At 36.5% G+C, this 12970-nt stretch overlaps 1 protein-coding gene across 4 annotated transcripts in view; it reads right to left on the bottom strand.

The window, feature by feature from the left end:
- Positions 1 to 12970, bottom strand: part of GOLGB1 (golgin B1) — a 63091-nt gene that overhangs the window by 17214 nt on the left and 32907 nt on the right. For all 4 annotated transcript variants that reach the window (XM_074301362.1, XM_074301363.1, XM_074301364.1 and 1 more), the window contains exons 14-15: positions 7488 to 12670; positions 3416 to 5336 (exon numbers count right to left, since the gene is read on the bottom strand). In XM_074301362.1, coding sequence (XP_074157463.1) covers positions 3416 to 5336; positions 7488 to 12670 — 7104 coding nt within the window. The remainder of the gene's footprint in view (positions 1 to 3415; positions 5337 to 7487; positions 12671 to 12970) is intronic.

Here is a 12970-nt window from a genome sequence, read left to right as displayed (position 1 = left end):
CCTATAAATAGAAGTCACCAAATACCAAAGTATTATTTATTTGGCTTAAAAGATTTTGTCTTTAAAGGATTTTTTCTACTTTTCATATACTGCGCCAATGGATTTCAAGCACATAATTATTTTGCTTATATTCATAAGTCGTTTAAGATAAAATAACCAAGTGCCCCATAAAATGTTCTTAGTTGCATTTGTATTCACAATGAAATCAAATCAATCACCTTTATTTGCTTCTCTAAACAAACATCTAAGTCATCCTTTGATTTTGCTGAAATGTATTTGTGTCCTCTAGTTTCATCTTGTTAAGTAGAATTAAGTATTTATATCATGCAGACTTTCTTGGAGCATGTCAACTTGTTGGTGGTTGGATAAGGATCTTATATTTAGAATACCAAGAGTTATGCTAATGTTTATAAATGGTCTAACCCATTGCATGATTCTTAGCATTCTTTTCTGCCACTCTTTATCATCACTGCAGAAGCACAGAACTATACTTTTTATGGACAAAAAATTCATCAAATCTTGTGGCCAACCCATTAGTGATGAGCCTTTTTGTTTGTCTGATTCCTACCCATCCTTCAAAGCCTAGTTTTCAAGACCTTCTTTTGTGAAATTCCTTCTGACCATCCCAGGTCGTAGTGATCTCCTTTTCTCCTAAACCCTTAAGCATCTCTGGTGTAAAGTTTGCTCAGTCCTTTTCATGGCTCCTCATCCACTTTTGGTGTCCACGTGGCACTCGACTCTTACCCACTAGGTGATAAATTCTTTGGCTGTAGTAGCCCATAAAAAAGTACAGCTCTGTTGTATACAACAACAAGATTATGTGATGATCAACTGTGTCTTTTCAACAATGAGGTGATTCAGGCCAATTTCAATAGGCTTGTAAATGGAGAGAGCCATCTGCATCCAGAAACAGGTTTGTGGGTTCTGAATATGGATCACAACATAGTATTTTCATCTTTTTTGTTGTTTGCTTGTTTTTTCTCATTGTGATCTGACTTTTCTTGTGCAGCAATGATAAATATGTTTAGAAGAACTGCACATGTTTAAATTAAATTGGATTACTTGCTGCCTATGAAGGGAGAAAAAGGTTTTGCAAAGGTGAATGCTGAAAACTATTTCTGCTAGTATTTTGAAAAAAAAAAGATTATTATCAAAAAATAATTTTTTTAAAATACAGCTTGTGTTTCTGCAGTGATGGGAAGAGAGTGGCAGAAAAGAATGCTAAGAATCATACAATGGTTGAACAACTCATACATGCCAGCTAGGTGGCATAGTAGATAAGAGTGCCAGACCTGAACACTCATCCTTTTGAGTTCAAATCTGAACTCAAACATTTACTAGTTGTGTGATTCAAGAAACTTAATCTTGTTTGCCTCAGTTTCCTTATCTGCAAAATGAACTGAAGAAATGACAAACGACTCCCAATATCTTTGCCAAAAAAGAAAAAATCCCTCAAATGGGCTCATAAAGTCAGACGCAAATGAAAAATGTCTGAGAAGACATATATATCTGATAAGGAGAGAGAGAAGATAGGGAGAAGACTGTTTCAAGGCTTGATTAGAAGGCTAAGAAGCATGAAACTCCCCCTTTTAGGAAACAAAAAGTTACCAAAGTTTTATGAGCAGGTAAACAGCATGACAAAAGTAGTATTCTATGTATTCTAATATAGTTTGGTATGAAGGATGGATTATAGAAGAAAGAGACTAGATTCAGAAAGATTTGATAGTACTGTACTAATTTGAGTATTAGGTAATAAGATTATATTAGGGCAGGAGCAATGGCAACAGTAAAAAGATAGTTATAAGAAAAATTCAAATACATAATCACAAGCTTTAGAGTCTACCATGCTATGGCAAATGAAGAAACTCTTAAACTCTCAATGCATTTCTCACCAATGCATTTATCATGTCCTAATTTCTATTACTGTTATTTATGTACATTTCTTATCTTCATGACCATGTTTTCAACTCTTTGACTATGGACTATATATCCCATTTGCCTTGTATGACCAAAAATATGCAACTGTGTATATAGTAAATACTGAACAAATGTATATTATTACTGAAAAAATTTTATATATTCAAGTTCTGACAGAAGATAAATGCAAGACAAAAATGTGCTGAAAACTAGGGAGAGGAAGAGAATAAATATCCTAAAACATCCTCATGAATTCTATGGACATAATAAAAATGAGACTTACACTGATGACAGATTGAGATTACAGATTAACCATTAGGAACACAAATATGAGGCTGATGATAAAGAAATGAATCTAAGGAACAGGGAAATACTTTTTTTCAACAGGATCAACCTGACAAATAGAATTTTCAAGCTTTAGGCATGTATTACCTTTCAATTCAGATTCAGTCTTACTTCTCTAATGACAAATTTAATATGGACTTGGTTTAGTCTGACAAAGGTACTGAGCATAACTCAATTGTGGTACTGTGTATGGACACAATTAAAATAGGTAGAAAGAAAATACAATTACAAATAAGGTGACCCAATCACAGATAAGGACTTGTTATGCTGATGTAATCCTATCTCCCAACCTTATAAGATTCTGATTCTGATGTAAAATGAACTAGAAGGCTTCTGAAGAACATTCCGGCTATAGTTTTTTTGAATTCTGAGTGCCTTCTTCAGCCTTAGATATACATATGAAAGATATTAAATCTGATTTTAGTCTTTTGAAGTTCTGATGAGCTCTCCCAATTTTATATCTGCCTTCCTTTCTCTTACTACTTTAGCATATTATTAAACCTTCAGATAAACTCTGCTTAAAAAGCTATTTTCCTATTATATTCTGTGGGTTTTTAATTGAACAAAAAATGAGGTGGCAGTTTAATTCATTTTGTTTCCTTCTAAACTCATCCTTCCCTTAAAATTCCCTAATTCTATTGATGGCAACACTATCCTACCAAGTTACCTAAATTTGTAACCTTAGAGTCACCTTTGACTACTTTTTCCTCAGGTCCAATATCCTATCAGTTGTCAAATCTTTTTAAATAAAATCTCCCTAATATGTCTCACATCATTTACCTTTTTTTTCTCTGCTCATATCACCTTTATTTCAAGCTTCTGTCAGTTGTCACTTACTAGATTCCCTAAATAGTCTGATTCCACCCCCAACACCCTATTTTACATTTGGCCTTAACAAAAATTAAGGAACATCTGAAGAAAATGAAGTAGTTTTATCTAATGGCATAACTATGAGTGATGTGATTTGACCTAAGCATAATGGACTCTTGAAGACTATATTACTATAAGGTTTCAGTTAATTACTATTGATACTAATATAGTGAACCCTTCCAAGAGTACTTTTTAAATCAGAGCCCTACTCTAACCATGTTCCAGCAAGATTAACAGCATTATGTTTCAGTGACTTTCAACATACAAAGGGAACAGAACTCACCAATCTATCTCTGTCATTTTGTAGTGAATTCATTGCTTTCTTTAATGACATTTCAGATGGACTGGTAAAGTGTTGGGATGATGACCACTGTTTCCCTTCTTCTGATTTTCTCATTTTGTCTAGTTCACTTAAGAGATGATCTCTTTCAGCCTGTAAACTGGCCATGGCCTTGGAAAAGGACTGTATTTGATTAGAGGAACTCTCCAACTGTGAGGACAAGTGAAATAATTCATCATCCTTAGATTTGAGCTGTTGGTTAAGCTTCTCAAGGTGAGATAGTGAGTTATCTTCAACACAGCTTTCCAGAGAAGCAACTTTAGAAACAAGATCATCTCTCTCTCTACTCAACAGAACCTGATCTTCTCTCAGTTTAGTCAGCTCTTCCTTCAAAGCATCTGTAAGATGTTGTTGCTCCTCAAGACTGGCAGTATGCATCTTTTTTAGTTCCTGTAACTCTTCATTAGCATGATCTCGACTATCTTGCAAAGAACCCATAGACTTTCCAAAAGCCTGAATTTGAGCTTTAAGGTCTTTATTTTCTTCAGTAACCTTGAGTAGCCTTTGTTCCATCTCCATCAAATCACTTGCCAGCTCGGCTACCCTCTCTTCGGCTGTTTCAGTTTCATTGCGCATTATCCCTGCATCATGACGAAGATGCTTCAACTCCTTTTTTAGCTTTTCTTCAATTTCTCCCACCTGCTTAGCAGCCTCTTTTTGTACACGTGCTAATTCTTCTTCTAGTTCTGTGACTTTCTTCTGAGAGAGAGAAAGGGCAATACCTAATCTATGCACCTCTTCTTCCCCACCTTTCAACTGCGCCTGAAACTCTCCTAAAGACCCTCCTTCTTGCAAAGCTGTCATTTGGCACTTCAGCTGTGAAACAGAAGTTCTCAAGCTCTCAATTTCTTTAGTCAAGGTTTGCTTTTCCTCCTCGAGGGCATCAGAAGATTTTCTTAGCTCTTCCCTTAACTCTTCAGACTCTTTTAGCTTTCTTTCTAACTTGATCTTTTCATTTTCTAGTTCCTGACTCCGCTGAAGTCTAATTTCAAGGAGCTGTCTTTGCTGATAGTCCTTTGTTATCCTCTGGTACTGTTCTGCAGTTAACTTGGCATTTTCAGAATTGAGATCATCCATCTGGCCCCGAAGGCATCGAATCTCTTCCTTTAGCTTATTGTTCTCAGCAGCAGCCTCTTGGATGAGCTGGTCTTTCTCCAAGATCACTGAGAGGTGCCGCTCTTCAAGCTGTCGGTAATCTCCTAGAATTCGATCTCGGTCATCCTGGAGAGAAGACATGGATTTAGTGAAAGAATCCAACTGAGCCTTCTGCTGTTTGCTGTCTTTTTTGATAGTTTTCATTGTTTCCATAAGCTGATTAGTTTTGTCTACAGCTTTTTTTTTCTCATCTTCTAAGGCAGCTTTCTCCTCTTCCTTTTGGTTCAGGTGACTTTCCAACTCTTTAATTTCTTTGCCATGTTGTTGTTGCAATTCAGATATAGCTAACAAGACTGCCTCCTCTTTAGAAGAAAGGAGAGTGATAATTTTTTGATCTTTAGTGCTAATTTCTTCATGCAGTTTGCCAGTCAGGTCTCTAGAGGCTTGAAGATCAGCCTCTAACTGCTCACAGTTGAACTTGCAATTCTGAAAGTCAGTCTCCTGTTGCTTTGCAATTCCCTCCAATTTTTCCTTGGCTTCTTTACATTTTGCTAAAGAACTATTTGCTTCAGTCAACTGGTCTCTCAGAGACTTAACTTCTGCATCCAATTTAGCTAATTCATTCTGAGAATTAGAATACATCTGTTTAGATTCTTCCAATTGAGACACGAGTCCTTTATTTTCTCCCTGCAGGTTTTCAGAGATCTTCTGCTGAAACTGGACCTCTGTTTGGGCTTTGGACTCCCAGGTCTGTCTGTCATGCTCAAGCCTGAAAAGAGAAAGAAAATGATTAATCCCAAAGTATCTTAATTTAAAGATCCCTTAGTTCCTTCATAACCTGATGCCTTCCTACCTTACCAGTATTCTTATACTTTACTCCTCTCTATGTACTGCACAATCCAGCTAAACTGGTTTTCTTGCTGTTCTTTACAGACAACACTCCATCTCCTCATTCCTTATCTTTATCTGTCAAGTCTGGAATATACTCTCTAGATCTACTAGGTAATAAGAATAATAAGAAATATTAAGTCGCTATTTCTGTTACCTACCAACATCTATTAAACATTAGTTTTTATTTTCAGATAAGCAACCTTTGGCCGCCGCATGTACGTATGTGTGTGTGTGTGTGTGTGTGTGTGTGTGTGTGTGTGTGTGTGTAGAGGACAGAAAATGAAGAGTGAAAGCGTGTGCACAAGAAAGGGATACAGTATAATAAATAAACATTCCATAAGTATCATTCTTTTGTTTATGTCCCAAGTTTTTTGTTTTTTTTTTTTAATTTTAACTTTTTATTGACAGAATATATGCTTGGGCAATTTTTTTACATTATCGCTTGCACTCACTTTTGTTCCGACTTTTCCCTTCCCTCCACCTCCTCCCCTAGATGGCAAGCAGTCTTATACATATTAATTATGTTATAGTATATCCTAGATACCATATATGTGATGCACTAAGTTCTTGATCCAATCAAACATATTCTTTCAGAAAACAATAATGGCTACTATACCTCCACAACAGCTTTACATAAAAGGTGATGGTTAAGTCCATAGTCAGTCTAGTGAAGATTTTTTTGAGGGGTAGGGTGTGAGGGATAGGGAAACAGAGAAGTGTTGATTCTTTTTTTTATTTTTTGCTGAGGCAATTGGGGTTAAGTGACTTGCCCAGAGTCACAGCTGGGAAGTATTAAGTGTCTGAGGTCAGATTTGAACTCAAGTCCTCCTGACTTCAGGGATGGTGCTCTGTCCACTGCACCACCGAGCTGCCCCAGTGTTGATTCTTAAAGTAAACAATAACCTTCGAGAAACAATAAAGGAAAGCTAATATGATAATGCAAAGAAATGGGCCAAGGACTTAAATGAAAAAACTATATGAAACAAACAAAATACAGCCATTAATTGGAATGAGAACAAGACCTGCTCATATGCCATATCTATACAGCTGCTATTTGAGTTGCTCTGTCAAAAGGCTACAATAAGTGGAGATCTGAGAGAGGAAGCTGTGCAGAAGCTTGTCACTGCCACCATGGATTGGGAGAGTACTATTATGCCAGGTTCAAAGCACATATCATCTTTATCTCATCTTAAATAAGACAGGTAAGAACAGAGACCCTACCGAACACCCAAAATAAAAGCATATTTTGTCTTGAATTGTCTTGATTGCCACCCCAGAATATCAACTTAATGCCAACAAAGTGGATTCATTCCTCCTCCTGACATATTTTTTTTTCCCATCTGAAAAATACAGAGTCAGAAGGAAGATGACAAAATGCACCTATTGTGGTACTTTTACAATTCAGAACTAATTAAAGGTGGGTTTTAGGGCAACACCTTCCTCTGGATTTGGTTTTATGGTGTGTTTCTCTTTTTAGTCAGTGAAAGAGAAAAGACAGAGTACTTTATTTCCACCAATATAACAACTTAAATATTCCACTTAAAATTTCCCTTTTTATACTTTAATGCTTGTTTTAATATTTATCTCAGATGTGATCATCTATAAAAGGATAACAAATCTTTCTTCTGAATATTCTATATATAATGTAGCACACGCACCTAAAGTACACAAGTACAAGGAATAATTATTCTAGTGATCTCTTCCAAACATGATGCCCTCCTAACTTTATAATATCCTCCTCATTTTGCTCTAGCTAAGACTAAATTTAGCATCTCAGTTTTTCTTCTCCCAAGCTTTAGTGTGTAAGGTTCTTGAGGGTAAAATAGTTTTTACATTACTCTCACTGTCTCCATAGTGCCCAGTACAGACTCGACCACACAGCAGATGTGGTTGCAAATACATAAATTGGTTTAAAATTTTAAAAGGAAGAGAATACAAAGTGGCATTTAAAGGAAATAAAAATTATATAAATAAAGGGGAAATCCTTTGCCTAAGTGGTATGAAAATAAAGATTACAGAAAGAATTTACCTGGATATATTAATCTGCAGTTCCTCCATGTGGATAGACATTTGTCTTAGATGGTCTTTTAAAATGCTACAATTCTCTTCCTTAGCCCGGATTTCTTCTTCCTTTGTTTGAATAGCATCACTGAATTTTTTTTCCCATTTTTTAGCCTCATCTATCACTCGATCCCGGTCATCCTGGAGAGAAGACATGCTTTTGGTGAAGGCTGCAAGCTGGGCCAAAGTGCTGTTGAGGTTTTCCTGAAGTTGCTTGACTTCTTGGTCTTTTTTGTTCAAGGTGACCTGAACTTCTCCAAAAGTCTCTTCCAAATGGACCTTTTCTCTATGTAAAGCATCCAACTTTTCTTGCATGTTCTTGACCTCCTTCAAATGCTTATCTTCTGCTTGTTCTAGTTTTCTTTCAAGATCTTCATCCTTTTGTTTCATCTGGCTTTTAACAAGCTCTTTATTTGATTGAAGCTCCTTTTTCACCTTGAGACTGTCTGCTAGGACCCTTGCTGCTTCACTCTGAGTGTCATCCAATAATACTTTGCAATAGTCAAGCTCTGCCTGGACTTTCTTACGATCTTCTTCAACTTGGGCTAAATTTTCTTTGACCATCTCCAATTCTTTCTGTGATTCATTTTGTACAAATTCCAGAGCTTTTACAGTTCTTTCTAGACCACTTATCTTCTCTTGATACCTGATGCAGTCCTTCTGCAACTGCTTTACCTCTTGTTGCTTCTCTTTCAACAATTCCTGAAGCTCTTTTGTATGAGTTTTATTTCCATGTCCTCCTTTTTGAGCACTCTGTAGCTTCTCCAAGTATTCCTTTCGGATTTCTGATTCAATCCTATTTTTTTCTTTAACTGCCTGCCGCTTTTCCTCTTCCAGTTCACTCACACATTTCTGAAGATTCTGAATTTCAGATTCCAATAATTCATTTTTCATTTGGGCATCTGTGACATCTTGCTGATAATTTCCAATGCTTCCATTAAGTTCAGCTAACTGATTCATAAGTCTCTCTTCCAGATCATCCTTCTCTACTTCCACTATTTCCTTCAACTTGATGACTTTAGCAAGATCCTCTTGAATTTTCTCATTTAACAGGTTTATCTTGGTAACTTCTTCATGAAGAGTTTTCAGTTCACCATCCTTTGCTTCTAATTGGTTCAGTAAGGCATCTTTATTGTCGTCTAAAGAACAATCTTTTTCTTCCCTCATCATCTTCTCCTCCTCTAATTCTTTAATTCTTTCTGTGAGTTGATCAATTTGCTGTATGTATGTATTAATTTCATCATGTGAACTTATCCCCTCATTTGCACTGGTATCTACCAGGGCACTGCTCTCCACTTGGATGGGTACTGAATAGTCTGAACTTGCATTTGTCCTCCCAGAGACTTGTTTTTCAATCTCATCTGGTACAGATACAGACACAGCTTGCTGTGCCACTTCTTTATTATCCATATGGATCTCATACTTTTTAAGATTTTCTATACTCTTGGCCAATTTGGATTCTGTTTCTTTCAACTGCTGCTTTAAATTCTGAATCTCTTCACTTAAAGAGTTCTTCTCAGCCATTAATGTTTCAAACTCCTTAGAAAGAGATTCATACTTTAATTTAGTATCCTCTAGTTCCTCCTTCATATTGGGGCTGGAATGAAGCACTTCTACAGGTTCTTTGGATTCACTGCCTACCAAATGGACTTCTGCTCTAAGACGGTCATTCTCCTCTTCTAGCTCAAGAATTTTCTGCTGTTTGGATTTTGCAAATTTCCTCATCTTCTCTTTCATTTCTTCCATTTCCTGTTCTGCTTCCTGAAGCTGCTTTTCTGTGTCTTTCTTCTTTGCTTCTGTGTTTTTTAACTTACCATACAGTTCTTGTTTCTCTTGTCTCACAGTTTCTACAACATGTTGAATACGTCCTGCCTCATTACTGACATTCTCATAAGACTGAAGAAGAATTTCATACTCTTTTTGCAGTTCTTTGTGCTTTTCCTGCCACTCAGTGTTTTCAGCAACCTGGGTACATTTCAAAGATTCAATTTCCTTCATTAGCTTCTCCTTATCTTCAGTAAGACCTTCTAAAGCTAGCTTCAGACTTTCACAAGAACTACTGAGATTCTGACTTTCCAATAAAGATCTGTCCACTTCTGCAATAAGTCTCTCTTTCTCTTCCTGAAGAATAGTCAATTTGTCTAATAATACATCCCTTTCTTTACAATGAGCAGAAACTTGGCTCTCTGCATCTGCCAGAGTTTTTGTGAGAGTTTCAATATTATTTTTGGCTAAAGACAACTCTTCTTTAAGACATTTGCTTTCTTTCAAAGTCTCTTTTCTGGAAATAAGTGCAGCTTGGAGTTTTCTCTGAATTTGCTGCTTAGATTTAGCTTCTTCTTCTACCTCCTCTGGTTTCCGTTGAATTTCAGAAAGCTCAATTTGCAACTGTTTAATTTTTTCTTCATGCTCTTTGGCTTGCATTTCCAACTGCACATGCAAAGCCTTAATCAAGTCCTCTTGCTCTACAATCTCTGTCTGTACTTTAACAAGGATATCATTTTTTTCTCTAACTTGCACTTGAAGGACATCAACTTCTTCATTTTTTTGGTTCATGAGACTTTTCAATTCATCTAGTTCAGGCTGTAATTCCCTGAAATGTTCTAATCTTGTGATTTCCATTTGACTACTCTCCAATTCTAGTTTCAGATTGATTACCTGAGTTTCAGCTTCATGAGTGGCTATTTTAAGACCTTCAGCCTCTAAAAGCAGCTTTTTTATCTGTTCTTGTAATACAATTGACTCTTCTGATTTTTGAGAAAGATCATTTATGGTAGAGCTCACTCTGAATTCTAGCTCTTCTTTCTGAATCTGTAGCTCTTTCAGTTGAGTTCTAAGCAATTCTACTGAATTATCTTCTTCCTGTCGGTCATTTTTACATTCCAAAGTCATTTGTGAGGGCCACTCTTCTTTGGTTTTGGATATAGGTTCAATCAAATTATGAGGTGTATCTAATTCCTGTGTGTTAGTATTCATAGCTAAGACAGTGCCTGCAGACTCTTTTACTCGTATTTCGAGTTCACGTAGCTGGTCTCGTATATTCTCATTCTCCTTGCTCTGTTCATCAAAACGTTCCTGTAAGAGATTATAATCATCTTTCTGTTGTTTTAGCTGTTCCCTGTGGTGTCTGTCTTTCTCCTGTGCTTTTTTTAAAGTCACCTTGCGGGAAGCTAGCACTTCCTGTAATTTCTTTTGGAGTTGTTCCTTTTCTTGCTCAAGATTCAAAATTCTGTCTTCTAAATCTAGCTTCCAGTGTTCTCTACTTTCTGCACTAGCTGTGCTAATTAGTGTCTCTTTTATAGATGTTGCTGAATCTCCATCTCCAGAGTCCTTGTTACAAATGGTTAAGTTTTGGATGACTCTCTGGTTTTCAGTTATTTCAGCTTTAAGCAAATCTATGAGATTTAATTTATCTTGCAAGTTCTGTTTCATCTCATTGATCAATGCCTGTAGCTGTTTTTCAGCTGCCACCTTTTCTTCTAAATCTCTTTTTAAATTTTGTAGTTCTAGTTCCTTCTCGGTTATCTTTTGATTTAAAGCCATTTCAGTTTCCCTACTTTCGGGAATAACAGATTCTTCTGGGTTTGTTTTATCATCTTTACCTTGCTGAGTTGCTGCCACCCCATCTCCCTCACAGAATAGGGTATCTTCCTTAGACTCATTTTTCACTTGTGCCAAATCTTTCTCTAGCTGAGTGACTTTCTTCATTAGTTCCTTCCGGTTAATAAGAGCAGCCTGCAGTTTTCTCTTCACCTGGTCACTTTCTTTCTTCAAAAGAGCCAATTCACTCTGAAGTTCTTCATTCTTTATTAGTGGAGCTGAAACTATTTTATCATCCTGATCATGTTTTAGACCTGAACATTCTTCCTCTTTCTCTTCTGTTTCCTTCTCCTTTTTGTCTTCTTTAGGAATGGATAGTACATTAAGCTTTTCTCTGAGCGCTTTGACTTCAACTCCAAGAGAAAACTTTTCTTCATTGAGCTGGACTATTTTCTCAGACATACGTACACTGATTTCAGTCACCTGTTGATCCTTCTCTTCAATGGCTTGTTGAAGGGTTTCTACAACTCTTGTTTTCTCTAACAAAAGTTGATCTATTCTTGCTCTTTCAAGTTCCTTTTGGGAGACAATCTGGGAAAGCTCTTCCATCTTGTTTGAAGTATTCCTTAAATGTTCCTCCAAATCAAACATTTCACTTTCTTTTTTTTGCAGTTCACTTTTCAGGTTTCTGATTAGTGTGCTTTGGTCAGAAAGCCGGAGATGCATTTCATCTAATTCCTTCTGCAAAGTTTCAATTTTCAAATCCTTTGATTTTGATTCTGTGCTGAGACTCTGAATTTGTTCAGTTAGGAGGCTTTCACGGCTAGTTTTATTTTCATAGTCAGATATTCTTTGTTTTTCTGCCTCTGCAAGGTTCTCTTCAAGTTGCTTTATTTGTGCCTTTAAATCTGTAATGATGCAAAGCTCTTTTACCTGAACCAAAAGTTGATCTCTCTCATCACATAAAGCACTAAGTATACTCTTACTCTTTTCTTCATTTTTCTTAAAGTCCTCTACTAGTTGGGCTAGCTTACAGATTTCCTCAGCTTTTTCCCCTAAACTTTTCTCATATGAATCCTTTGCTTTCTGAAGACTTGACTCAAGTTCCAATACTTGCCCTTCTAATCTTTTCAATTCATCTTGCTGACACAAAATAAGATCTTGAGATATAGAAAGAGAGTCTTTTACAGTATCTTTTGTTGACTCCATTTCCATTCCAGTGTTGGCAATGTGAACTAAAGGTATATCCAGTGAGGTGCTGCTCTGATTTTGAGGCACAGCATTTTCTGTACCTTCCACATCAATTATAATAGGACTATATTTTTCACTTTGCATTAAAGGAGAACTTGATCCTGTGTCTTGAATCATTCCTTCACCTTCTGTCTGCTTGGTATCCCCCTGTTCAGATGCCTCTGAAATCAAATTGGTATTGGGCTTTGTGATCTGGAGCTGCCCTTTAAGGAATGCAATTTCCTCTTGGGCTTCTTTCATTTCCAACAATAAAACTGACAACTTATGTTTCTGTGAAACAATGATCTCCAAGTTGTCTTCTTGTCTACTTTCCTCAGAAGATTTGTTGGTACTGCTTTTGGTGATTTCATCACTGATGATCTGGGGTCAAAAAAAAAAGTGGAAAAAAGTGTGAAAATGTCAAGAAGAATTATAAGGCAGCAACACACAGAAGTAGTTTACTTCCTTATCAAAGAAGAGATTAGAGTGATGATCATTCTAAAATTAACCCTGGAAAAAGAGAGGTTGGAGGTACTGGAGACCTCTAAGATCCCTGCCAAATTTAAAACTATGATTCTTTGATTACATATAGCTTGCCTTCTAAAAGTCACAGAGAACAGAGAGCTGAATGCAGCAAAGAGTGAAATAAATTAATGACAGGATGAACTATGCACAACTATA

This window comes from Sminthopsis crassicaudata, chromosome 3, assembly GCF_048593235.1.
Source record: "Sminthopsis crassicaudata isolate SCR6 chromosome 3, ASM4859323v1, whole genome shotgun sequence".
NCBI classification, from domain to species: Eukaryota; Metazoa; Chordata; class Mammalia; order Dasyuromorphia; family Dasyuridae; genus Sminthopsis; species Sminthopsis crassicaudata.
The sequence above is the reverse complement of the archived record's forward strand: the minus strand, read 5'-3'. Positions and strand labels throughout refer to the sequence as shown.